Genomic DNA, 27126 nt, shown 5'->3' with positions numbered 1-27126 from the left:
TTTTTAGGTCTTCTATCTCTACTGATAGTTTCATTTTGCCCATTCATCATTTTCTTTACTTTTTCTACACCTTCTTTTAGTTCTCTGAATATCTGTAAGATCATTGTTTTTTTTTTTTTTAATTTTTACTTATTTATGATAGTCACAGAGAGAGAGAGAGAGAGGCAGAGACATAGGCAGAGGGAGAAGCAGGCTCCATGCACCGGGAGCCTGATGTGGGATTCGATCCCGGGTCTCCAGGATCGCGCCCTGGGCCAAAGGCAAGCGCCAAACCACTGCGCCACCCAGGGATCCCTGTAAGATCATTGTTTTAAAGTCTTTGTCTAGTATATTTGTCATTTTGTATTTTTCAGGGACAGTTCCTGTTGTTTTATTTTTTCTTTTGTTTGGGCCATACTTTCCTGTTTCTTTGTATGCCTCATAATTTTTTTCCCTTGAACACTGAATATTTGAATCTAATTAATGTGGTAATTCTGGATATGAGATTCTCCTTCTTCCCCAGTGTTTATTGTATTTTTGTTATTCTTTTTTTTCTTTTTTAGTTGTTGTAGGCTGATAATCAGACTAAAGTGTAAACTTAATGTCTTAAGTCTTTTCTGAGCCTTTCCTTGGGTATGGGCAGTTACTTTTAAATTATCCCCATAATTTTTAACATATAATTTATATATGTTAATTTTAACATATAATTTTAACATATAATTTATATATGTTATGTATTATGTTAACATAAATTTATTATGTTAACATAAATTTATGTTAATTTTAACATATAATTTATAATATAATAATTATTATGTTTATATATAAAAAACAACTACATATATATATAGTTGTTTTTTAATGTCCTGTCTTCAATGTTTGACTCCCAAAAAGGGGAAGAGCAAAAAATGAGCAGGGGGAATAAAGATGCAGGCTCTTTTAATCTCCTGGAAATTGCTTCAGCCAAAGGGGGAGGGGTTTGCAACAATGGGAGAGGTGGACCAAAGGCAGCCTACCTCTTTGTCTGCTAATTGGGATACTGCCCGTCTATTTTGTGGCAGTTACAACTTCTCTTCTCTCTAGCGAGAACTTCAAAATGGATCAAAGAAAATGAATGTTGCATATATTGTGTTTTCCCAAAATTCCTCTCAGATTTTTCCCTTAGATTCTAAATTCCTAAATTTTGGCAGTTTTATTTTGCTAACCTAGATACCCAAGGGTCTTATTAGCCCTGTTTTGTTCCTTTGGTACTGAAAACTACTTCCAGTTTCTATGGGAGTCACCTTTCTAAATTTTTACTTCTGGCTACAACAGCTACAGTATAAAGTACTATAAACTTTAAGAATTATTAGTGGTGGGCAGACTGGGTGGCTCAGCGGTTTGGCACCACCTTAAGCCCAGGGCATGATCTTGGAGACCCAGGATCAAGTCTTGCATGCAGCTCCCTGCGTGGAGCCTGCTTCTCCCTCTGCCTGTGTTTCTGCCTCTCTCTCTCTGTTTCTCTCGTGAATGGATAAATAAAATCTTTTATAAAAAAAAAAGAATTATTAGTGGTAAATTTAGATTATCAGGTGGGACTTTTATCACTACTTTCATGACAAACCTATTAATTACTTAGAATCAGTGACTTTGGTTTCTTGTATGACAATTTATTTGTTATGAATGAAGCCAAATCATAGTTTTTCCCCTTTGGTACTTCATATATATATATATATATATATATATATATATATATATATATATATATAGCTATATATATGAGTGGTGACTTTGTCAGTTATGTAACAGCTTTTTTATAAATGTGCAAATATTTTCCATTATAAAGGAAACAACAGTTTCTGCATATACAAACATTAAGGGTGCTATTTTAAGCAAAGGGTTCCCCTTGACCATCATACAGATATAAAAACACAATATTAATTTATTTGGTAATTAACATTTACCTGTGCCACACTGTCTTCCAGTTGCTCTTCCTGCCAGCCTATGTATGGCAGAAAATCTATATCTTCTTTGGCAATAAGTTCCAAAATATTTGGAATATCAGGAAAAGGTGACTCCTTACCATCCTATATTGAGTCACAATTAGGTAAAAACAAAACAGACATTATCGAATTAAGTAATTATTATTCTAAAGCCCAGTAAATCCTTAGTTTGAAATATGTATGGGTTTCAGATTAGAGTGTGTGTCCTGGGCCACAAGAGAGAAAGAAAGAGGCTAAAAAGACAAGTATACTCAGTTGAGTGGTTTTCCTCTTTATTGAGCTGGGTGTGGGTATTGTGCTAAGTGCCTTCTGCTGTGGGCTTTCCTCTTAAACTTATGAAAGAGAAAAGGTGTCTCTCAGGGTGAGGGAAACTCAAGCCCTTTCTATTTTTTGAGGGTCTTGCATTAATAAAAGATGAGAAATGCCAAAACGTAACAAAATTATAGGCCAAAATTATAGTGTATCTCAGAAGTACACATATACCTAAGTAATAATTATAACAATAAAAATATAACACATGTGACTCATTTAGAGAGATTATCATGAACTCTAACATTGAGGCCCTTCATGAATGCAAGGCCCTGGTTTGATGGTCCTTTTTGCCTTTTCCCTCCCTGCTCTTCACAAGCCATGAACATGGATATTATCTGTGACAGTGCAAGAATAATTTTTTAAATATGTAAATATGAATGAAATAACCATAAAATAACAATACATACCCTTTTCTCAACTGCCACGAAGCTTGTAAATTGTGTTATGAGAGAATTTTCTTTACTGAGTTTAATAATCAGAGATTTTAAGATTTGCTTCTTCATCTAAAATAGAATCAAACAAATGAAGCCATGTCTTATTTTATTTTTCACTGTTTAGCTATGCATGACCAATAAAATAAGTATTAAATAATAAAAAATGTGTTTTTCTATAAAATAAACCATTTTATAATTAGTATTTCAAATGAAATTGAGTCAATGGCCTGTCTAAATGTCTAGAGTAGCTGACTCAACATTCCCTGCAAAATAGGATCAAGTGACTGGCTAAATCATAGAAAAAAATAATTCATGTTTATATAGCTCTTTATGGTTACAAAGAATTCTCACTCTCAAGTGTGGTGAGTTTCTGCATTCTTTTACAGGCAGTCTGTGTCTCCCATTTAAAGATGGGGAATCCCAAGGCATGGACTAGTGGAGTGACTTGTTCAAGACCATTTGGTGGCAGGGCTGGTCATGGCCTTAAGTAAAACAGAATACAAGGCTGCTAATCCAAGGACAGCAAAGGAGAACAGTGAAAAAAAAAAGACCATCCACCACCTCCATGACTGTATTAACAGCCAGGTGAGGCACTCTGGTTCCTTTTTTCTGGGATTACTGCTCCTACACTCATTTAAGTTCACGGCTACAGATCCATCAGGTCCACTGGCTGAGTGGGACCCCAGCCTGGGAGCCTCATTGGGTCAGGAAGAAGCAGCAGGGTGGGCTTTGGCTTCATTGTGTCTTTAGCTGGTCATCCACATGTCCTGCACCTGGGCTGCTTCATCACTAAGATGAGAATGACCAATGACTACAGTATATGAGACCTGAGGTGATTTTTATGCCAGATATTCACTGAATGTTCTCTGAGCTCTCCTCTGGCCTCTTTCTGATGAATATAATCATTACAGAATTCTTAGGAAACTAATGACATCAGTTCTTTCATTAATTCATTCAACAAACACTTACTGAGCACCCTGTAGCCCAGGAGCAGAAAATACAGATACAATGATGAATGCTCCCCTACCACATATTTCTCCATCCAGCTATCCTCACTTTACATTTCCATGGATAAATCCATTTAAGAAGAACCAATAACAATGAAAAGAGCAAACCTCATGATTCGTTTCATTTTCATGGAGAATGCCATCTTCATAATCTCGGATTAGACCTCGTGCTGTCAGTTTGTGGATCATCTATGTTAAAGCAGCAAAGGGGGAAAAAGATTCCAATGGCTTCTGATCAAAGTCTTACTTAGAAAACCACTTTTAAAATTGAGATATAATAATACATACAATAAAAAATTTACCCCTTTTAAGTGTACAGTTTGATGAGTTATAACAACATACAGTTCTGTGACCACCATCGAAATAAAGACACAGAACAATCCCTTCACTTTCAGAAGTGAAGGGCATAAGAAGCCCTTGCTGTCACCTCTAGCCCCTGGCATCCACTCATCTGTTTTCTGTGCCTTTGCTATAAAAAAGCATTTTGCAAGTTCAATGTATTTCAAAAATTTGCTGTCACCTCTAGCCCCTGGCATCCACTCATCTGTTTTCTGGACCTTTGCTATAAAAAAGCATTTTGCAAGTTCAATGTATTTCAAAAATTTGCTGTCACCTCTAGCCCCTGGCATCCACTCATCTGTTTTCTGTGCCTTTGCTATAAAAAAGCATTTTGCAAGTTCAATGTATTTCAAAAATTTTAAACTATTCTTCTACTGTAGGAAGAGTCAGCGTAGTGCTGTGATACCTAACCAAATGTGACCTCCACTCTGAAGGGCAGGGGCAGCAAAACATGTACTGGGAGGTACCACTGAGGGACCTTCCCCTTTCTCTCCAGTGACTAAGAAACACAACTGATTTTAACATCAATGTTTGCTTCCGACGATAATTCCAACTCTTTTGCCATTTTGTTATCAATAAAGCCACAGTTCTTTAGACATACAGCTATAAAAACTGCAATTTTATAGAAAATGACCTCTTTCCAGCTAAAATTCTTACTTATTAATCACCCCTTAGATTCAACTTTTAAAATAATATGGAGATTCTTTCAAGTTCTATACATATATTGCTGGCAAATAATAAGTTATAACTGATTCAGGGCCCAAAAGTAAGCCATATTTTATTTAAAGAAACAAAAAGTCCACAAAGTCTGGGAAATAGTCTGGGCTTGCAAATAGTCCCATGAGTAGCAAGCTACATATATACTAGATAGGCTAGGGATTTTCCAGGTCTGATTCTAATGCAAATACTACAAGCTTTTTGGGGATAATTTATTTGCTTTTAACCCTTAAGTAGAAAAAAACAAACACATTCTCAATATGTTTACTCTTAGTCCAGTACTGTTATACTTCATATTTCAAAATAACATAAGTGGATCCGTGGTACTTCATTTTTATTGCATCATGAACCACTTCGAGAATCTCCCTAAAAATGTGCGTGTATAAAATACCAAATTTAATTGCAGTTATTTATATCCACTGATGCCCATATGGATATACCTAGACTCAAGAACCCCAGAAGAATTGCTGCATCAGAAACTGAATGAAAGGGTAGCCCAGATGGCTCAGCGGTTTAGCGCCACCTTCCGCCCAGGGCGTGATCCTGGAGACCGGTGTTCGAGTCCCACGGCAGGCTCCCTGCATGGAGCCTGCTTCTCCCTCTGCCTGTGTGTCTGCCTCTCTCTCTCTCTGTGTCTCATGAGTAAATAAATAAAATCTTTAAAAAAAAAGAAAGAAAGAAACTGAATGAAAGTGTCATCATTTGTACAGATAACAATTCTCCATATCCTATTGTGTATTGAAGTGTCAATAAGAAAAACAACAAAGGAAGTACATGAAGTATTACATATGAAAATATAAAATCATTACAACTTTCAAACAGTGAGTTCATAGTTAACATTTTGAATCTTACAGTTCCAGTTGTCTTCTGAAGTTCAGTAGTTGATACTATTGTAGAAAATTCTTTTTCTTGAATTAATGCACATAAAGTTGCCTGAAATGGGACAGTGGTAGAATCCCTTTTTAGCTTTTATACTCCACAGTATCTTAGTTTCACAGTGATTTTCTGTCCCCCTTTAAAGGAAATTAAAAGGCTCCCCCATGTCCCTAGTCAAGTACCCATTAGGTTTCCAGAAGGAGAAAATCTGCCAGCATATTATGATTTGGGAGGAGGAGAAGGAAGAAAAGAGAAAGAAAAGAGAAAGAAAATTGTTGGTAACATATGTTGCTCTTCCCATAGTAAACAAGCTGTGTGCTTCCTTACCTGTGTACAATGAGGAACAAATCCATAGACAAGGAGTCGATCATTGTGGAACAAGGACTGCACATGGGCAGGGGCCTGCAGAGGCTCAGGTGCATCTGTACTTAGTAGCTGCCATTTGACGGAGACAGAGTGGCAACTTGGGGAATGTAACCTAGTCATTTGGTCTTCTATCTATTTATAAGAGATGAGTTATTTCTCTTTCAGTGTTATATCCAGAAAAGTTACTTAACACAAAATAATTTTATATTCTATATTTTGGGATTTGTAGCTCTTTGCTTTTTGTTGTTATTGTTCTTCTCTTTCCTACTCAAGGTACTTCTTCAAAAAGATTTTAAATATAATTTTTAATAGCATTAGCACATAATTTAAATATGCAAAGTATCCCCCAAATTATTCCATTAGTTAAATACTAATGTACAACTTTGGCAGAGAGTAGATTCCAGTTATAAAAATTAATCCTACAGAGGACTTCAATAGATATTTCTCCAAAGAAGATATACAAATGGCTAATGAACACATGAAAAGATGTTCAACATTACTAGTCATTAGGAAAAAGCAAATCAAAACCCCTATGGGATATAACTTCACACCCTAGGATGGTTATTATGAAACAAAAACAAAAATCAGAAAACAACAAGTGCTATCAATTATGTAAAATAAATGGAACTCTAGTACATTGCTCAATGGGAATGTAAAATGATGTAGCCACTATGAACAACAGTATGACATTCTGTCTTCTAAAAAACAAAACAGAATTACCATTTGACCCAGAAACTCCACTTCTGTTTTATACCTAAAATAACTGGAGTCAGACCTGAACACATGCTTATTTGCCAATACTCAGAGCAGCATATTCACAACCACTAAAAGGTAGAAACAACCCAAATGTCTATCAACAAATGAATGGATAAACAGAATGTGGTATGTGTTCACAATAAAATATCATTCAGTCTTTAAAAAAGAAGAAAATTCTGACACATGCTGCAACATGGATAGACCTTGGAAACATTATACCAAATGAAATAAGCCAGGCACAAAAGGACAAATATCATTATGATTCTGCTTTCATGAAGTATCTAAAGTAGTCCAATTCATAGAGACAAAATGTAGAATGGTAGCTGCCAGAGGCTGGGGGAGAGTGGAATGGGTAGCTGTGTTGTTTAATGAGTAGTTTCTGTTTGGGATGATGAAAAATTCTAGAGATGGATGGTGGTGATGGTTGCACAACATTGTGAATATACCTTAATGCCACAGAATGCCTTTTAGGAACAGTTAAAATGGTAAATTTTATGTATACTTGCTTCTAAAAATCCCTCCATGACGCTTTATAAAGAAGAAATTAGGGATGCTTGGGTGGCTCAGCTGGTTAAGTGTCTGCCTTCAGCTCAGGTCATGATCTCAGGGGAGTGAGTCAGCGGGGAGTCTGCCTCTCCCTCTCTCCCTCCCGTCACTAGTGCTCTCTCTCTTGCTCTCTCTCTTAAATAAATAAATTAAAAAAAAGAATAAATCAAACTATTATCTAGGACAATGACTCAATTAAGGAGAATGTGTTCCTACTAGGTGTGAGACAGACAGTAACTAAATAACTATGCCTTCAGTACCTTTGTCCTTTTCCTAGGTCCCCTTTCCATTAATGAAAACAGAAGTTACTATCGCTAGATTTATAGAAGATACTATTTCCACATGTAAACATAAAACTAGAAATAAGATGTTTGAGAAACGTACCTGTTTTTTCCAACTATGTTTGGATTTTGAGTTAAAATACTCAAACACTCCAGCACCGTACTGGGACAAAGTCCTTAACATATGACGATTTGCTGTAGAACTGATCACATTTTACATGTTTTAATTTTCAAGAAATTTGAGAAAAATTTTTGAATTTCATGTAGTTAACAATGTTGACATAGCTCAAAACTCAACAGATGATACATTACATGCAGAAGAATTACTTTTCTGTAGTTGAAGTTGAAGAGATAAAACTCAAGACGGACAGTATGAAGCATCTGAAGGTTTGGGTAATTTAAACTCTCATATATCAGAAAACATATTTCTTTTTTGCAATAGAATAAAAGAGCAGAAATTCTTGACTCCTGGTTTACCAAAGGAGGAGTAGAGGATTCTGAAAACCTCCCAAAAATGATCAGAATACTGATAAAAATAACAATCTACTTTCAATGAGTATCAGTTACCCAAATTTGATTCCACAGGCCAAGAACTGACAGAGTTAATAAAATCTGTATCTTAAAATATGATGTGCATCTAGATGGCAAAAGAGATAAAGAAGTCCCTTTTAGCTATTTAAATAACAATGTCCTATTGAAAATTTCTCTCAATAATAATTCTATAACTATAAAGAAAGTCTTTCTTAGAGAGGTTCCTCCTGAAATAGTAAAGAAACAATTCTTTTTCAGGAAAAGAGCTTAAAGTTATTTCTGAAATATTTCTTAGCCTATTGATTAAGGACTGGACTTGTCTTTAGGCTTCAAAATTAATTGGTGGTGATTACAACACCAATTAGATAATCCCCCTAAGCTGGAGTTTATTTGTATTTTATCGGTTTCATCAGCTAATGAAGCTACTTGATGCACGGATCTCAGAGGACAGTTTGTTACAACAGGCAGGATGAACAGTCTCTACTCCTGGAGAACTCACATACTGCTAGTATGTGAGCATATATAAAATGAGGCAGAAACAGAAAGATCCTAAAAACCCAGCAGAAAATCAGTAAAAATTCCAGCTCCCTCGGGCTGGGTTGTGTCAAAGCACAAAGTCATCTCCCAAAGGAGATTCACACTAACTCCCCCTCACCCCAGCACCCCTCCCCTTATTTCCTTCCTGGCACCTGGGAAAATCCATCTCCCCTTATAGGCGATTGACTGCTTGCTGTCTATCTCCCTGTATACAGCACTGTAGTCCAGCATCAAAGAGTGTCTGTCTCATGACAGGCTCTTGGCAAAGAAGGAATCAACAGGGCCCAATATCTTCACCACTGAGGTCTGAGCCATGACCCTAGCACAGCCTCTGCTACATGGTCAGGGGAGTGGGGAGGTATGGCTGTGACCAGGAAGATGGAACAGGGCACTGATTCAGGCACAGAAGGGGACATGTCCCTGCAGCACGTTAGGGCCAGCCACCTGGTATCTGCAAGTTAATCAGGTAAAGTCCATTTAGGAATAATTCCTGGGAGAGTCCACTGTGGGCTGGATCAATTTCCTGGTTGGTCTGTGGTGTTCTGTTAGGCCTCAGATTAGAGAAGAGGACTAGGAGCTGTGACTGAGGAGGAGGGGCAGAGAGAACGAAGGAGCCCTCTGGGCAGGCAGGTCTGCACTGGGTATGCCAGGGTGTGGAGGGCCCCAGCTGAGGCCTGAGGAGCACCCCTAGCCCAGGACAGTACAGCGGCTCCAGGGAGCACCGACAGCCACCACTCTCATTGCTATCCCTACCCCTTGTTGAGGGGCTGTCCTGCTCCATGTACCACCTCAGGATAACGAGGCCTGGCTATCACGGGCCAGGATGGTGACTATGTGAGGGAGAGTCCAGAGAGACCAGGGTTCAGCCATGCTCTGTGCAAACACCAGTTGGGACCCTTCTGTTTGGTGTTTTCTTTATACCCTACACCTCAGATCAATCCAAAAAAGCTAACTATGACTGGGGAGGGGGTTCATTCCAACAATCATGGGGGTCTAGCCTCCTGAGATAAAGATCGTATATCCATCATGGGGTTTGAAAATGCAAATGTGCCCAGCCACCATGTGTGAAGGAGCAAGGGGCCTGGGTGGAGGCCAACCCAGAGCAGCAGCCCTCAGCCCTGGTCAAGAACTGCCAGGGGAAGGGGTGTGCCTGGCACTGCCAGATCTTCAGGTTCCTTGGGGTAGGTTGGAAATTTGGACTTTTATGAAAAAAAATATTATCTAACATTGATTTGGTGCTTGCCATGTGCCAGCTCTGTTCTTAAGTACTTTTTTTTCTGAGAGGTGCCAGGATGTGGGTCTTCCTTGCACATTTCCCTCACCTCACTGCAGGGCCAAGACTACAGTCCTTTTTTATATATGAGCTCATTTAATCCTCAGAGCGAACCTGTTAAACCTATGACATTTTCAAGGCATCTGGGTGGCTCAATGGTTGAGCATCTGCCTTGGGCTCAGGTCATGATCCTGGGGTCCTGGGATCGAGTTTTGCATCAGGTTCCCTGCAGGGAGCCTGCTTCTCCTTCTTCCTATGTCTCTACCTCTCTCTGTGTGTCTCTCTCGAATAAATAAATAAAATCTTAAGGAAAAAAACCCCTAAAAAACCTATGACATTTTCATTACCACCTTCATTTTATAGACAAGAGGTTAAACAACTTGCCCAAGGATCCTGGCTAACAAGCAGCTGGCTCAGGTGTTGAGACCCAGGCAGTCTGGCCCAGAGTTCTGCAACTCTGTGCTAAAGTGCTTCCATATACTGTTATCAACTTCAAAATTTCTAAAAATCCTGTGTAGGCCAACAAAGAGAACCTACCCACAGGCTGCCTTTTTCACCCACAGTGTTCATTGTGTGACCAGATCTCTTACACTTACCCGATGCCACAGGAGAACAGCCTGGTGTGCTGGACATTTCTTTTTACAAGCTGCAATGTCAGACTCTCATTCTGGAGGTGCCCATCAGATATCAGGAGAATGCTCCGTAAGCCTTGAGAAGGGTACAGTAAATTTAAATATCGGAGCGTTTTCCAGAAGTCTGTATTTCCCATAGTAGGTGTAGCAGACTGGAGGAAATAAGGTGAAAGGTTATTCACTCCTTTGGGGTATATTCACCATTAACTGTAATCACTTATTGAAGCATGTGTCAACGAAAGTTTAGAGATACTGTTGCTGAAAAGATAATTTTTAAAAAAATATATATTTGTGGAACAACTATGCTTATATCTTGTTAGTTTATTTCATATCACATAGTAATTATATATTTTCAGTTGGCACTTATTTTATTTTTTTTTTGGTTTTCCTAGGTTTACTGGCCTGCACTGAGGTGGTAACTAGTCATTCTCAGCTTGCTCCATTTTAAAAAAGGAAAAAGAAAAAAGGAAACAGAAGAAAACATTCCAACAGTTAATGCTGGTTGTCTCTAGGTGATACAACTATGGGTGATTTTTTTTTCTTTCTACCCTTAATTTCTAATTTTTCTTTAATTAGTTCATATCATTTTTATTAATAATAAAAATGAACTCCACTGACTTATAAAAACTGAAGGACTAAGAGCGTGGTGATAATGGTCTTGGGGGGAGTAAGTTCAGACAACACTACTAAAACTTGACAGGAAAAGATCTAAGAGATTAAGGAAGTTCTTTTACTCACCATAATGAATTCAGTGGGCATATTATTGCTTGTGATATACTTAGGATATGAAAATAATTCCGTGTAACCTGTGTGATAAATTGGTGTGAGGTATAGCCATTAAATATTCACTTTATTGACCACTGGCAATAATGTTTGATAGCTTAACATATAAAAAATTTCACCACAGTATTCCTTTAAATAATCAACTCTAGTGCATTGAAACTATGCACTTTATTGTGCAAAATGTTCTGAGTGAAAATACATGTGTAGACCTCTGTTCTGTAGCAGATGGCTCACGCAAAAAAGACATGGGGCATCACAATAGCACAGGCAGCCTGGCCACAGGAGGGACCCATTCTTCCAGGCTCTGGGTACCCCAGCCTTATTTAACCTTTGCTCCCTGCAGCAGCAGACCCTAGCTCCTTCATAAAAGAGCTTGGTCTTCTGCTGAATGGCACAGAAGAATCAATAGGACATAACTGTCCCCTCACTCTACTCGGTGTTCTTTCTCTCATTCCTAAAGTACCTTCTTCTGGTGTCTGAGATGTCCCTGGGCCCCCAGCTGGAGGATGGTATTACCTTTCCTCTAAAAGGGTTGATTTGATGTTTCCTGAAACCTTATAGATTTCCTACTGCTGTGCTGATTTCAAGTGTCCTGTCCATATCCTTGGGACCCTCTTACATGTCAAAACAAGGGTCTTGCATTTGGTTCAGCTGGTGGTAACACTAGTGACATTTATACAGCACTTGCTCTGTCATAGGCACTGTTTTGAATCATTTACGTGCATTAGCTCAGTCGTTATCAGAACACTATGAGGTAGGAACTTATTACCCTTATATTACAGATGAGGAAAGTTCAAGGGATTTGCCCAAGGAAACACCTAGGTTAGTAAGTTGCAGTGCTGGAACGTGAACCCAGGGATCTAGCTCCAGGATTCTGGTTCCTGAATTCCTTGTTATGCCACCTCTTACTCCACAGATGAGGTCAGGGCACCAATAGCCATTAGCTCTACTCATGAGTATGTTAATATTATGGAGGAAGCACACTTTGGACTGGGGCCGAAGATCACTCACCTGTGCCAAACTTGACAATGTTTATCTTTTGCTTCTTACCCGTCAAGGACAGTGCATATAAAGCAATTTGCTTGGCTTGTAAGAATGTTGCACCCTCCATGGAATTGGAGCAATCGAGACAAATAATCACTTCATTGTTCTTGGTTAGGTCAGGGAGTGTGACATTGAGATCTGGTTGAAAAACAAGCATGCAGGCCTAAAAAAAAAAAAAGAAAAAAGGTGCTGGATTAATGTTTATTATCACTTAAACTGGTCTGGCTTGTTTATATTAGGGCAGGCATACCTCTGAGATATCACTGGTTCAGTTCCAGACCACCATAGTAAAGCAAGTATTGCAAAAAAGTGAGTTAAGTGAATTTTTTGGATTCTCAGAACATACAAAAGTTATGTTTACACTATACTTTAGTCTATTATATATGCAGTAGCATTATATCTAAAAACAAGTACATATCTTAATTTAAAAATATTCTATTGCTAAAAAATGCTAACCATCATCTGAGCTTTCAGTAAGTCATAATTTTTTTGCTGGTAGAGGGTCCAGCCTTGATGTTGATGGCTTCTGACTGACTATGGTGGTGGCTGCTGAAGGCTAGGGTGGCTGTGGCAGTTTGTTAAAATAAGACAAAGCTGAAGTTTGCCACATCAATTGGCTCTTCCTTTCATGAACCATTTGTAGCGTATGATGCTATTTGATAGCATTTCACCCACAGTAGAATTTGTTTCAAAATTGAAGTCTCTCCTTTCAAACCCTGCTGCTGCTTTGTCAAGTAAGCTTATGTAATATTCTAAATCTTTTATTGTCATTTCAACCGTCTTCACCAGGACTAGATTCCATCTCAAGAAACGACTCTCTTTGCTCATCCGTGAAATGCAGCTCCTTATCTGTGCAAGTTTATCATAAGACTGTAGCATTTCAAATATGATAACAACAAAAAAGTTTGAAATATTGAGAGAATTACCAGAATGTGACACAGAGACATGAAGTGAGCAAATGCTGTTAGAAAAATGGTGCCAAGGCGTTGTCACAAACTTTCAATTGGTAAAAAACACAGTTCCTGTAAAGCATGATACTGCAAAGCACAATAAAATAAGGTATGCCTGTACTACTTTATGTGCCCAGAGACAACAAATTTTCAATACAAAAATCCAGCCACACAATCTTTCTAAATGATGGACATGTAATTGGGACAGAGTAACAGAGAATAAAAAGTGGCCCACTGAAAAAGCTGATGAACCTTTCTGGGCTCAGGCACACTGCTTCTCGCTAGACCTTAGACTTTAATGATAGACTCTAATGCTAGTGTGTATGGCTGGCAACAAAAATCTTATAAGCCCCAAAAAAGGTGGAGACATTAACACATCACTATATGTATGTGTGTGTGTATTTCATTTAAAGCATATCCAACAAAAAATCCACATTTATAGAAAAGATTAACTAAAATGTTTTTATTCCTGTTACTAAAGGGGTCTGTAAATTTACCATGCTCTTTTGAATACCATGTTTATCTGTGGCATTTTAATGATGATTTAATTTATATACAACTAATATTTCAGGCATCCCTGTAAGGGATATACATACAAATAAAGCTAGGATTTTCTGAATTTGGCATAAATATATAATTTTTATTGGAAAAGAACTACTTTTAGTTGAATTTTAATTCAACTTTCTAGCCAGGTAATATTATAAAAACAAAAAGAATAAGATTTATTCAACAATGTGATGGTCTTTAAGAGTTCACATAAAAAGTAGAATGTCAGAGCTGGAGTTTCCAATGTGTAGGCCATAAACCCCTGAGAGGTCCAAATTTAATACAGAATTAATATCTGAAAATTCATATGGTATCCACAGTCTGAAGAATAAATAAGTAATATGTCTCTGTTTCCCATATGCATACACTATTCTAAAAGAAATAAACATGCTATTGTGATGACTAAAATATGCAACCTTATTTTTATTAATCAACCAATACTTAAAATATAACTATCATATAAATTTCAATTAAAAAAATTTCCCCAGCTTTCAGATATAATTGATATATAACATTGTATCAATTTAAGGCATACAATGTCACAATGTGATATGGTTTGATGTGCGACTAAATCACAATATGGTTTTTTTTTTTTTTTAATTTTTTTAAAAAATTTATTTATGATAGTCACACAGAGAGAGAGAGAGAGGCAGAGACACAGGCAGAGGCTCCATGCACCGGGAGCCCGATGTGGGATTCGATCCCGGGTCTCCAGGATCACGCCCTGGGCCAAAGGCAGGCGTTAAACTGCTGCACCACCCAGGGATCCCCACAATATGGTTTAATAGCACATCAACACCTCATGTAAGTTTTGTTTTTATAGTGAGAACATTTAAAATTTACTCTCTTAGCAACTTTCAAATACAATATTGTTAACTATAGTCACCCTGCTATATGTTAGATCCTCAGAAATTTCTTTTTCTTTTTTTTTTTTTTTTTATCCTCAGAAATTTCTTATGCCTTATGAATGGAAGTTAGTACTCTGACCAATATCTGTCTGGCTATCATATGTCTACAGCCATGTATCCATTAGTGGACACTCAGGCTTTTTCATGTCTTCCTTATTGTGAATAGTGCTGCAATGAATATGTCGGTGCAGAAATCTGTTTGAGATAGTAATTTCATCTGTTTTGGATACATACTCAGAAGTAGGACTTGTTGGATCACTCACATGGTAGTTCTGTTTTTCATTTTTTTGGGAACCTTCATACTCTTATTGCATAGTGGCTAACCAATCTGTATTCCTACCACAGTGCACAAGGGTTCCCTTTTCTCCATATCCATACCAATATTTGTTATCTCTTGTCTCTTTACAACAACCATTCCAACAGATGTGAAGTGATACCTCATTGTGATTTGTATTTCCCTAATGGTGAGTGATGTTGAGCATCTTTTCATGTACCTATTGGCCATGGATGTTTTCTTTAGAAAAAAGTCTATTTAGTTCCTCTGCCCAGTTTTTCATCAGATTTGTTGTTGTTATTGAGTTACATGAATTCTTTTTTTTTTTTTTTTAACATTTTATTTACTTGAGAGAGAGAGAGAGAGAGAATGAGTGGGGCGGGGAGGATCAGAAGGAGAGGCAGGCTCCTCACTGAGCAGAAAGCCCTATGTGGGGCTGGATCCCAGGACCTTGGGATTATGACCTGAGCCCAAGGTAGACGCTTAACCAACTAGCCACCCAGGTGCCCTGAATTACACAAGTTCTTTATATATTTTGGATATTAACCCCTTATCTGATATATGGCTTGCAAATATTTTCTTCCATAGATTGCTTCTCCATTTTGTTGATGATTTCCTATGTTGTGCAGAGGCTTTTTAAGTTTGATGTACTCCCATTTATTAATTTTGGCTTTTGTGGCTTGTGCTTTCGGTATATCCAAAAAATCACTGCCAAGGCCTATGTCAAAGAACTCTTCCTCTGTTTTCTTCTAGGAGTTTTATGGTTTCAGATCTTACACCTAAATCTTTAACTCATTTTGAGTTAATTTTTATGAGTGGTGCAAGGAGCTTAATTTTATTTGTTTGCATGTAGATATCTAGTTTTCCCAGCACCATTTATTGAAAGGACATCCTCTCCTCATTGAATATTCTTGGCTCCCTTGTCAAATATTAGTTGACTGTATATGCATGGGTTTACTTTTCAGCTCTCAATTCTGTTCCAAATGTCTGTGTGTCTGTTTTTATAACAGCACCACATTGAGTTGATTATTAGAGTTTTGTAGTGTAGTTTGAAAACAGGAAGTGTGGGATGCCTGGGTGGCTCAGTGGTTGAACATCTGTCTTTGGCTCAGGGTGTGATTCTGGGGTTCCAGGATTGAGTCCCACATTGGGCTCCCTGTGAGGAGCCTGCTTCTCCCTCTGCCTATGTCTCTGCCTCTCTCTCTCTCATGAATAAATAAATATTAAAAAAAAAAAAAAAAGAAAACGGGAAGTGTGACACCTCCAGCTTTGTTCTTTCTCAAGATTGCCTTGGCTATGCAGGGTTTTTTGTGGTTCCATCATGAAACCATCTTTCCATTCCTTTGTTTCTTCTTCAATTTCTTTCATCAGTGTCTTGCAGTTTTCAACGTATATTATCTTTTACCTCTTTTGGTTGAATTTATTCCTAAGTATTTTATTTTATTTTTTTTGGAGATACTGTAAATGGGATTGTTTTCTTTATTTCTTTTTCAGACAGTTTGTTTTTAGTGTATAGAAATGTAATTGAGGGTGCCTGGGTGGCTCAGTCAGTTAAGCATCTGCCTTGGGCTGAGGTCATGATCCTGGGGTCCTTGGATCAAGTCCAGCATCAGGCTCCTTGGTCAGCAGGGAGTCTGCTTCTCCCTCTCCCACTAGCTATCCACTCTTCCCCCCACCCCCCACCGCTCATGCTCTCTCTCTCACGCTCTCTCTCTGGTAAATAAAATAAAATAAAATAAAATAAAATAAATATAACTGATTTTTGTATGTTGATTTTTTATCAACAATAAAAAGGATCTGGTGTACGATCCTTTTGATGTGCTGCTGAATTCAGTTTGCTAATATTTTTTAAAGAATTTTTGCATCTAAAAAAAAAAAACAAGAATTTTTGCATCTGAGCATTGGAGGAGGGACAAGATGGCGGAAGAGTAGGGTCCCCAAATCACCTGTCCCCACCAAATTACCTAGATAACCTTCAAATCATCCTGAAAATCTACGAATTCGGCCTGAGATTTAAAGAGAGACCAGCTGGAACGCTACAGTGAGAAGAGTTCGTGATTCCATCAAGGTAGGAAGACGGGGAAAAAGAAAGACACAAAAGGCCTCCAAGGGGGAGGAGCCCCGCGAGGAGCCGGGCTGAGGCCGGGGCGAGTGTCCCCAGGACAGGAGAGCCCCGTCCCGGAGGAGCAGGAGCTGCACCAACCTTCCCGGGCGGAAAGGGGCCCGCAGGGAGTTAGAGCAGGACCCAGGAGGGCGGGGATGCCCTCGGGCTCCCGGGGACACTAACAGACACCTGCCTCCTGGGAGATGCGCCGAGCTCCCTAAGGGCTGCAGCGCGCACAGCGGGACCTGGAGCAGCTCGGAGGGGCTCGGGCGGCGGCTCCGCGGAGGGGGCTGCGGGGCGGGAGCGCGAGTCCAACAGCGCAGGCCCCGGAGCACAGGGCGCGGGGACACAGCCCAGGATCCGGCCTCCCCCGGGGACAGGCAGAGGCCGGGAGGGCCCAGGACAGCAAGGACGCTCCTGCCCCAGCTGAGCAGATCAGCAGCCCTGCCCTGGAGCCTCCAGGCCCTGCAGACGGAGAGCCCGGGAGTTACTGCGGGGCTGAATCCAGGTTTCCAGAGTTTCCCCCCTCCACTGTGGCTGTTCCTCCTGGGGCCTCACGGGGTAAACAACCCCCACTGAGCCCTGCACCAGGCAGGGGGCAAAGCAGCTCCCCCAAGTGCTAACACCTGAAAATCAGCACAACAGGCCCCTCCCCCAGAAGGCCAACTAGACGGACAAGTTCCAGGGGAAGTCAAGGGACTTAAAGTATACAGAATCAGAAGATACTGCCCCGTGTTTTTTTTTTTTTCTTTTTGATTTCCGATTGCTTCCCCCACCATTTTTTCCCCTTTCTTTCTTTTTCTCTTTTTCTTTCCTTCTTTCCTTCTTTTTCCTGAGCAAAATGACTAGAAGGAAAACCTCACCTCAAAAGAAAGAATCAGAAACAGTCTTCTCTCCCACAGAGTTACAAAATCTGGATTACAATTCAATGTCAGAAAGCCAATTCAGAAGCACTATAATACAGCTACTGGTGGCTCTAGGAAAAAGCAGAAAGGACTCAAGAGACATCATGGCTGCAGAATTTAAATCCAATCAGGCAGAAATTAAAAATCAATTGAATGAGATGCAATCCAAACAAGAAGTCCTAACGATGAGAGTTAATAAGGTGAAAGAACGAGTGAGTGACACAGAAGACAAGTTGATGGCAAAGAGGGAAACTGAGGAAAAACGAGACAAACAATTAAAAGACCATGAAGACAGATTAAGGGAAATAAACGACAGCCTGAGGAAGAAAAACCTACGTTTAATTGGGGTTCCCGAGGGTGCCAAAAGGGACAGAGGGCCAGAATATGTATTTGAACAAATCATAGCTGAAAACTTTCCGAATCTGGGAAGGGAAACAGGCATTCAGATCCAGGAAATAGATTCCCCCCTAAAATCAATAAAAACCGTTCAACACCTCAACATTTAATAGTGAAGCTTGCAAATTCCAAAGATATAGAGAAGATCCTTAAAGCAGCAAGAGAAAAAAAGTCCCTGACTTTTATGGGGAGGAATATTAGGGTAACAGCAGACCTCTCCACAGAGACCTGGCAGGCCAGAAAGGGCTGGCAGGATATATTCAGGGTCCTAAATGAGAAGAACATGCAACCAAGAATACTTTATCCAGCAAGGCTCTCATTCAAAATGGAAGGAGAGATAAAGAGCTTCCAAGACAGGCAGGAACTGAAAGAACATGTGACCTCCAAACCAGCTCTGCAAGAAATTTTAAGGGGGACTTTTAAAATTCCCCTTTGAGAAGAAGTTCAATGGAACAATCCACAAAAACAAGGACTGAATAGATATCATGATGACACTAAACTCCTATCTGTCAATAGTAACTCTGAACGTGAACGGGCTTAATGACCCCATCAAAAGGCACAGGGTTTCAGACTGGATAAAAAAGCAGGACCCATCTATTTGCTGTCTACAAGAGACTCATTTTAGACAGAAGGACACCTACAACCTGAAAATAAAAGGTTGGAGAACCATTTACCATTCAAATGGTCCTCAAAAGAAAGCAGGGGTAGCCATCCTTATATCAGACAAACTAAAATTTACCCCGAAGACTGTAGTGAGAGATGAAGAGGGATACTATCTCATACTTAAAGGATCTATCCAACAAGAGGACTTAACAATCCTCAATATATATGCCCTGAATGTGGGAGCTGCCAAATATTTAAACCAATTAGTAACCAAGGTGAAGAAATACTTAGATAATAATACACTTATACTTGGTGACTTCAATCTAGCACTTTCTACCCTCGATAGGTCTTCTAGGCACAACATCTCCAAAGAAATCATATTAAATGATACACTGGACCAGATGGATTTCACAGATATCTACAGAACTTTACATCCAAACTCAACTGAATACACATTCTTCTCAAGTGCACATGGAACTTTCTCCAGAATAGACCACATACTGGGTCACAAATTAGGTCTGAACCGATACCAAAAGATTGGGATCGTCCCCTGCATATTCTCAGACCATAATGCCTTGAAATTACAACTAAATCACAACAAGAAGTTTGGAAGGACCTCAAACACGTGGAGGTTAAGGACCATCCTGCTAAAAGATGAAAGGGTCAACCAGGAAATTAAGGAAGAACTAAAAAGATTCATAGAAACTAATGAGAATGAAGATTCAACCATTCAAAATCTTTGGGATGCAGCAAAAGCAGTCCTAAGGGGGAAATACATCGCAATACAAGCATCCATTCAAAAACTGGAAAGAACTCAAATACAAAAGCTAACCTTACACATAAAGGAGCTAGAGAAAAAACAGCAGATAGATCCTACACCCAGCAGAAGAAGAGAGTTAATTAAAATTCAAGCAGAACTCAACGAAATCAAGACCAGAAGAACTGTGGAACAGATCAACAGAACCAGGAGTTGGTTCTTTGAAAGAATTAATAAGATAGATAAACCATTAGCCAACCTTATTAAAAAGAACAGAGAGAAGACTCAAATTAATAAACTCATGAATGAGAAAGGAGAGATCATTACCAACACCAAGGAAATACAAACGATTTTAAAAACATATTATGAACAGCTATACGCCAATAAATTAGGCAATCTAGAAGAAACGGACGCATTCCTGGAAAGCCACAAACTACCAAAACTGGAACAGGAAGAAGTAGAAAACCTGAACAGGCTAATAACCAGGGAGGAAATTGAAGCAGTCATCAAAAACCTCCCAAGACACAAGAGTCCAGGGCCAGATGGCTTCCCAGGGGAATTCTATCAAACGTTTAAAGAAGAAATCATACCTATTCTACTAAAGCTGTTTGGAAAGATAGAAAGAGATGGAGTATTTCCAAATTCGTTCTATGAGGCCAGCATCACCTTAATTCCAAAACCAGACAAAGACCCCTACCAAAACGGAGAATTACAGACCAATATCCCTGATGAACATGGATGCAAAAATTCTCAACAAGATACTAGCCAATAGGATCCAACAGTACATTAAGAAAATTATTTACCATGACCAAGTAGAATTTATCCCCGGGACACAAGGCTGGTTGAACAGTCAGTGATTCATCATATCAGCAAGAGAAAAACCAAGAACCATATGATCCTCTCATTAGATGCAGAGAAAGCATTTGACAAAATACAGCATCCATTCCTGATCAAAACACTTCAGAGTGTAGGGATAGAGGGAACTTTCCTCGACATTAAAAGCCATCTACGAAAAGCCCACAGAAAATATCATTCTCAATGGGGAAGCACTGGGAGCCTTTCCCCTAAGATCAGGAACAAGACAGGGATGTCCACTCTCACCACTGCTATTCAACATAGTACTGGAAGTCCTCGCCTCAGCAATCAGACAACAAAAAGACATTAAAGGCATTCAAATTGGCAGAGAAGTCAAACTCTCCCTCTTTGCTGATGACATGATACTCTACATAGAAAACCCAAAAGACTCCACCCCAAGATTGCTAGAACTCATACGGCAATTTGGTAGCATGGCAGGATACAAAATCAATGCCCAGAAATCAATGGCATTTCTATACACTAACAATGAGACTGAAGAAAGAGAAATTAAGGAGTCAATCCCATTTACAATTGCACCCAAAAGCATAAGATACCTAGGAATAAACCTAACCAAAGAGGTAAAGAATCTATACCCTAAAAACTATAGAACACTTCTGAAAGAAATTGAGGAAGACACAAGAGATGGAAAAATATTCTATGCTCATGGATTGGCAGAATTAGTATTGTGAAAATGTCAATGTTACCCAGGGCAATTTACACGTTTAATGCAATCCCTATCAAAATACCATGGACTTTCTTCAGAGTTAGAACAAATTATTTTAAGATTTGTGTGGAATCAGAAAAGACCCCGAATAGCCAGGGGAATTTTAAAAAAGAAAACCATAGCTGGGGGCATCACAATGCCAGATTTCAGGTTGTACTACAAAGCTGTGGTCATGGGGATCCCTGGGTGGTGCAGCGGTTTGGCGCCTGCCTTTGGCCCAGGGCGTGATCCTGGAGACCCGAGATCGAATCCCACGTCAGGCTCCCGGTGCATGGAGCCTGCTTCTTCCTCTGCCTGTGTCTCTGCCCCCCCACTCTGTGTATGACTATCATAAATAAAAAAAAAACAAAGCTGTGGTCATCAAGACAGTGTGGTACTGGCACAAAAACAGACACATAGATCAATGGAACAGAGTAGAGAACCCAGAAGTGGACCCTGAACTTTATGGTCAACTAATATGCGATAAAGGAGGAAAGACTATCCATTGGAAGAAAAACAAGTCTCTTCAATAAATGGTGCTGGGAAAATTGGACATCCACATGCAGAAGAATGAAACTAGACCACTCTCTTGCACCATACACAAAGATAAACTCAAAATGGATGAAAGATCTAAATGTGAGACAAGATTCCATCAAAAATCCTAGAGGAGAACACAGGCAACACCCTTTTTGAACTTGGCCACAGTAACTTCTTGCAAGATACATCCACGAAGGCAAAAGAAACAAAAGAAAAAATGAACTGTTGGGACTTCATCAAGCTAAGAAGCTTTTGCACAGCAAAGGATACAGTCAACAAAACTAAAAGACAACCTACAGTATGGGAGAGAATATTTGCAAATGACGTATCAGATAAAGGGCTAGTTTCCAAGATCTATAAAGAACTTCTTAAACTCAACAGCAAAGAAACAAACAATCCAATCATGAAATGGGCAAAAGACATGAAAAGAAATCTCACAGAGGAAGACATAGACATGGCCAACATGCACATGAGAAAATGCTCTGCATCACTTGCCATCAGGGAAATATAAATCAAAACCACAATGAGATACCACCTCACACCAGTGAGAATGGGGAAAATTAACAAGGCAGGAAACAACAAATGTTGGAGAGGATGCAGAGAAAAGGGAACCCTCTTACACTGTTGGTGGGAATGTGAACTGGTGCAGCCACTCTGGAAAACTGTGTGGAGGTTCCTCAAAGAGTTAAAAATAGACCTGCCCTACGACCCAGCAATTGCACTGTTGGGGATTTACCCCAAAGATTCAGATGCAATGAAACGCCGTGACACCTGCACCCCGATGTTCCTAGCAGCAATGTCCACAATAGCCAAACTGTGGAAGAAGCCTCGGTGTCCATCGAAAGATGAATGGATAAAGAAGATGTGGTTTATGTATACAATGGAATATTACTCAGCCATTAGAAACGACAAATACCCACCATTTGCTTCAACGTGGATGGAACTGTAGGGTATTATGCTGAGTGAAGTAAGTCAATCGGAGAAGGACAAACAGTGTAGGTTCTCATTCATTTGGGGAATATAAATAATAGTGAAAGGGAATATAAGGGAAGGGAGAAAAAATGTGTGGGAAATATCAGAAAGGGAGACAGAACATAAAGACTCCTAACTCTGGGAAACGAACTAGGGGTGGTGGAAGGGGAGGAGGGCGGGAGGTGGGGGTGAGTGGGTACTGAGGGGGGCACTTGACGGGATGAGCACTGGGTGTTATTCTGTATGTTGGCAAATTGAACACCAATAAAAAATTAATTTATTAAAAAAAAAGAATTTTTGCATCTATGTGAATGAGGGATATTGGCCTATAGTTCTCTTTTTTTTTTTTTTAAACTTTTCTCTTTTTTTTTCTTTTTTTTTAATTTATTTATGATAGGCACACAGTGAGAGAGAGAGAGGCAGAGACACAGGCAGAGGGAGAAGCAGGCTCCATGCACCGGGAGCCCGATGTGGGATTCGATCCCGGGTCTCCAGGATCGCGCCCTGGGCCAAAGGCAGGCGCCAAACCGCTGCGCCACCCAGGGATCCCTATAGTTCTCTTATAGTATGTTTACGACTTTCCTGAATTTGCTTATTAATTCTAACAGGTTTTTGGTAGAATCTTTAGGGTTTTCTAATATGACATCATGTTATCTGTAAACTGAGATGCTTTTACTTTTTCCTTTCCATTTGCATCCTTTCAATTGCTTTTTCTTGCCTAATTATTCTAGTTAGGACTTCCAGTACTACACTAAATAGGAATAGTGAGAGTAGGCACTCTTATTTCTGGTTTTAGAGAAAAAGCTCTATTTTTCACCACTGAGTATGATGTCAGCTGTGGGCTTGTCATATATAGTCTTTCTTATGTTGAGGTATGTTCTCTCCATACTCAGTTTGTTCAGAGCTTTCATCATGAAAAGGTGCTGAATTTTTCAATCACTTCTGCATCTACTGACAGGATATTTCATTTTATTTTTTATTGACATACATTTGACATATAAGGTTACATTAGTTTCCTGTATACAGGATGCCAATTTGACATTTTATATGTTATGCTATATTCATCACATAGTATAGCTACTTATCTGTCACCATACGCAACTTCAATAGCATTAACTATACTCTCCATGCTGTCCTTTTATTCCCATGGCTTATTCATTTCGCCACTAGAAGCTTGTTGTTCTTTAGCATTCTTTCATTTCAAGAACTCCCTTTACCATTTCCCTTAAGGCAAGACCAGTGGTGATGAATTCCCTTAATTTTTTTGGGAATATATTTCTTCTTCACATCTGAAGGACAGTTTTGCTGAATTTATGCTATATTGTGATTTATAAGAAATACATATTTGGTCAACTCCTATATATATTTGGTCCTTGTCCACTGTTTCTGGCTCACATCTTCCAAAACCCTTGCAATTTCCTAAGTGATGAGGGTAATAAAGGTGTCTTTTGTTTTGTCACTAAGGCAAGGTTTGGACCCCACCAAAGAAGGGGGGCTGGTTGCCAGAAAAATCAACCATGTGATTATAGACTTAGAACTTTCAGTCCTACCCCCAGACTTCTTGGAAAGGGAGAGGGGCTGGAGACTGAATCAATTGCCAATGGCTCATGATTTTAATAAATCATGCCTGTGTAATGAAGTCATCATAAAAACCCCAAATCATGGGCTTTGGAGAGCATTCACATTGGTGAACACATGAAGATGTGGAAGAGACACGTGCCTGAAGAGGGAATAGAAGCTCCATACCCTTTCCCCAGACTTTGCCCTCTACATCTCTTCCATCTGGCTGTGCCTGAGTTATATGCTTTTATAATAAACTGATGACCTAGTAAGTAAAACGTTTCTGAGTTCTGTGAGCTGCTCTAGTAAGTTAATCGAAACTGAGGAAAGGATTGGGGGAATCTCTGATTTATAGCTAGTTGGTCAGAAGTACAGGTAACAACCTGGACTTACATGGTATGTAGGGAAGCCTCCCTCTTCCCCTTGAAATTGGTTCCAGGAACCCAAAAGAGTAGTATTCTTGGTTGGCAGTTTTTCCTTTCAGCACTTTGAGTATATTATCCCACTCCTTCTTGATCTCATGGTTTCTGCAGAAAAATCTGCTTATGGGGTGGGGAATTCCCTTGTATGTGATGAGCCATTCTTCTTTTGCTGCTTTCAAAATTCCCTCCTTAGGGATCCCTGGGTGGCGCAGCGGTTTGGCGCCTGCCTTTGGCCCAGGGCGCGATCCTGGAGACCCGGGATCGAATCCCACATCGGTCTCCCGGTGCTTGGAGCCTGCTTCTCCCTCTGCCTGTGTCTCTGCCTCTCTCTCTCTGTGTGACTATCATAAATAAAAATTAAAAAAAAAACAAAAAACAAAATTCCCTCCTTAAAAAAATTCCCTCCTTGTCCTTTATTTTTAATGTTTTGATTATGATGTGTTTTGGAGTAATCTTCCAGCTGATTTTGCTTGGGGTTCTTTGTGCTGCCTGCACCTGGATGTCCATCTCTCTCTCAAGATTTGGGAAGATTTTAGCTATTGTTTCCTTAAATAATTTCTTTGCCCTTTTCTCTCCTTTCCTGGGCTGCCTGTGATACAAACGTTCTCTTGCTTGACAGTACTCCATAATTCATGTATGCTTTCTTAACTCTGTTGCATTTTCTTTTTTTCCTCTAATTTCAAATGATCTATCTTCGAATCCATTGATTCTTTCTTCTGCATGATCAAGTCAGTTGTTGAAGCTCTGTCTTGAATCTTTTAGTCTGTTGTATTCTTCAGCTCCAGACTTTGTTTGGTTCTTTTTTATGTTTCTATTTCTTATTAAACTTCTCATTTTGTTCATGGGTTGTTTTCCTGATTTTGTTTACTTGTTTATCTGTGTTCTCTTATATTATATTGAGTTTCCTTAAGATGATTGTTTTGAATTTGTTGTCAGGCAAAACCATAGATCTCCATTTCTTTGGGGTCAGTTGTAGGAGCTCTATTTCCTTTGGTGGTGTCATGTTTGCCCAATTCTTCATGATCCACATAAACTTTGTATTGGTATCTGTGCATCTAAAGGAGCATATACCTCTGTTTTTACAGACTAGTTTGGCTGGCTCCTTGGCTGATGGGATTACCTCTGGAATCACAGTTTTTCAGGATTGGAGTCAATTTCAAGGCTGTTGGTGAGTCTATGGTGTGGTCTGCAGTTAACATTCTTGTTACCAGGGGGTCAGATAAGCGTGGATCATGTCTGCTCCTTGGGTGTCTGGGATTGCCTCAGTATATTGTGCAGTAGGGTAGCCTGGGACAAGAAGCCACTTCACAGTCAACATTTCTTCAGTCAGTAGACCTATCACGAGGTGTGTGGATGGGTATAGCTTCCACAAAGTCCCTTGGAAGTTGGAACCAAGCCCCGGAACATGATTGAGATCTGTAGACCTGCCTCTGAAGGTACAGATGAATGTCTCCCATGAAGTCTCTGGGTAGGCTGACTGATCCCTGGAGGGGCTGAGCCAGAATATAGGGACCTTTCTTGTTGGGGGCCGCGTGCCAGGAAGGGGTTAATGGATTGAGCAAAAGGGCTCTCTGTTGACTCTTCCAACCGCAGCCCACCTGTCTCACCCTGTTGTTGAAGGCTTGTGGCTCAAGGACGCATACTATTGCTATCTATTCAAGGGTGCATACTGTTGCTGTCTACTGTGAAAGGACATGTCTGGAGAACTAAGCTTAAAATATCCTGCTTGTTAAACAACCCTGCTTTATAAAAGAGTGAATAATACAAATAAAGTTGGCATTGTGGCTGAATCCGGCCATATGTCCCTCCTGCTCCCACTCTGTTTATGTCTCCTTTCTTTTCCTCATTCCCTTACCCTCAGCCCTGGACAGTTGTCGCCCCCAGCGCGCGCGACACTTTCTGGATCTCCTGAGTGCAGACTTGAGAATCCAACAGGTTCTATGCCAGTGGTCTGCTCATGGACTGCAGCTAAGAGAGAGCTAGAGTTGAGAATTGGGCCCTTTCAGAATTTTCAAGGTTGTAGATGAAAGTGCCTCCTGCTGGGTCCCTAGAATCACAGATCTGCTTGCAAACTGGGACCATCCGGAGGCTGGAGCCAACTAGAAGGCACTTTCAGGATATTTGGAGACATAGATGCAGCCAGGACCATGGTCAGCAAGTTAGCTGCCTGGGGGTAAACCTGCCTTCTCAAAATGGTTCTACTTGGTTTGGGGCACTAGGGTTTCAAAATCTCCTTAAC

General features: G+C 39.7%; 1 protein-coding gene across 1 annotated transcript in view; it reads right to left on the bottom strand.

The window, feature by feature from the left end:
• The window catches only part of PARP4 (poly(ADP-ribose) polymerase family member 4), a 106272-nt gene that overhangs the window by 30443 nt on the left and 48703 nt on the right, over window positions 1-27126 (bottom strand). Inside the window, exons 22-30 of the mRNA XM_041765436.1 lie at window positions 12363-12558; window positions 11307-11374; window positions 10533-10720; window positions 7699-7798; window positions 5974-6144; window positions 5623-5703; window positions 3823-3903; window positions 2681-2776; window positions 1923-2045 (exon numbers count right to left, since the gene is read on the bottom strand). Of these exons, the coding sequence (XP_041621370.1) occupies window positions 1923-2045; window positions 2681-2776; window positions 3823-3903; window positions 5623-5703; window positions 5974-6144; window positions 7699-7798; window positions 10533-10720; window positions 11307-11374; window positions 12363-12558 (1104 nt within the window). The remainder of the gene's footprint in view (window positions 1-1922; window positions 2046-2680; window positions 2777-3822; window positions 3904-5622; window positions 5704-5973; window positions 6145-7698; window positions 7799-10532; window positions 10721-11306; window positions 11375-12362; window positions 12559-27126) is intronic.

Source organism: Vulpes lagopus, chromosome 8 (assembly GCF_018345385.1).
Source record: "Vulpes lagopus strain Blue_001 chromosome 8, ASM1834538v1, whole genome shotgun sequence".
NCBI classification, from domain to species: domain Eukaryota; kingdom Metazoa; phylum Chordata; class Mammalia; order Carnivora; family Canidae; genus Vulpes; species Vulpes lagopus.
The sequence above is the reverse complement of the archived record's forward strand: the minus strand, read 5'-3'. Positions and strand labels throughout refer to the sequence as shown.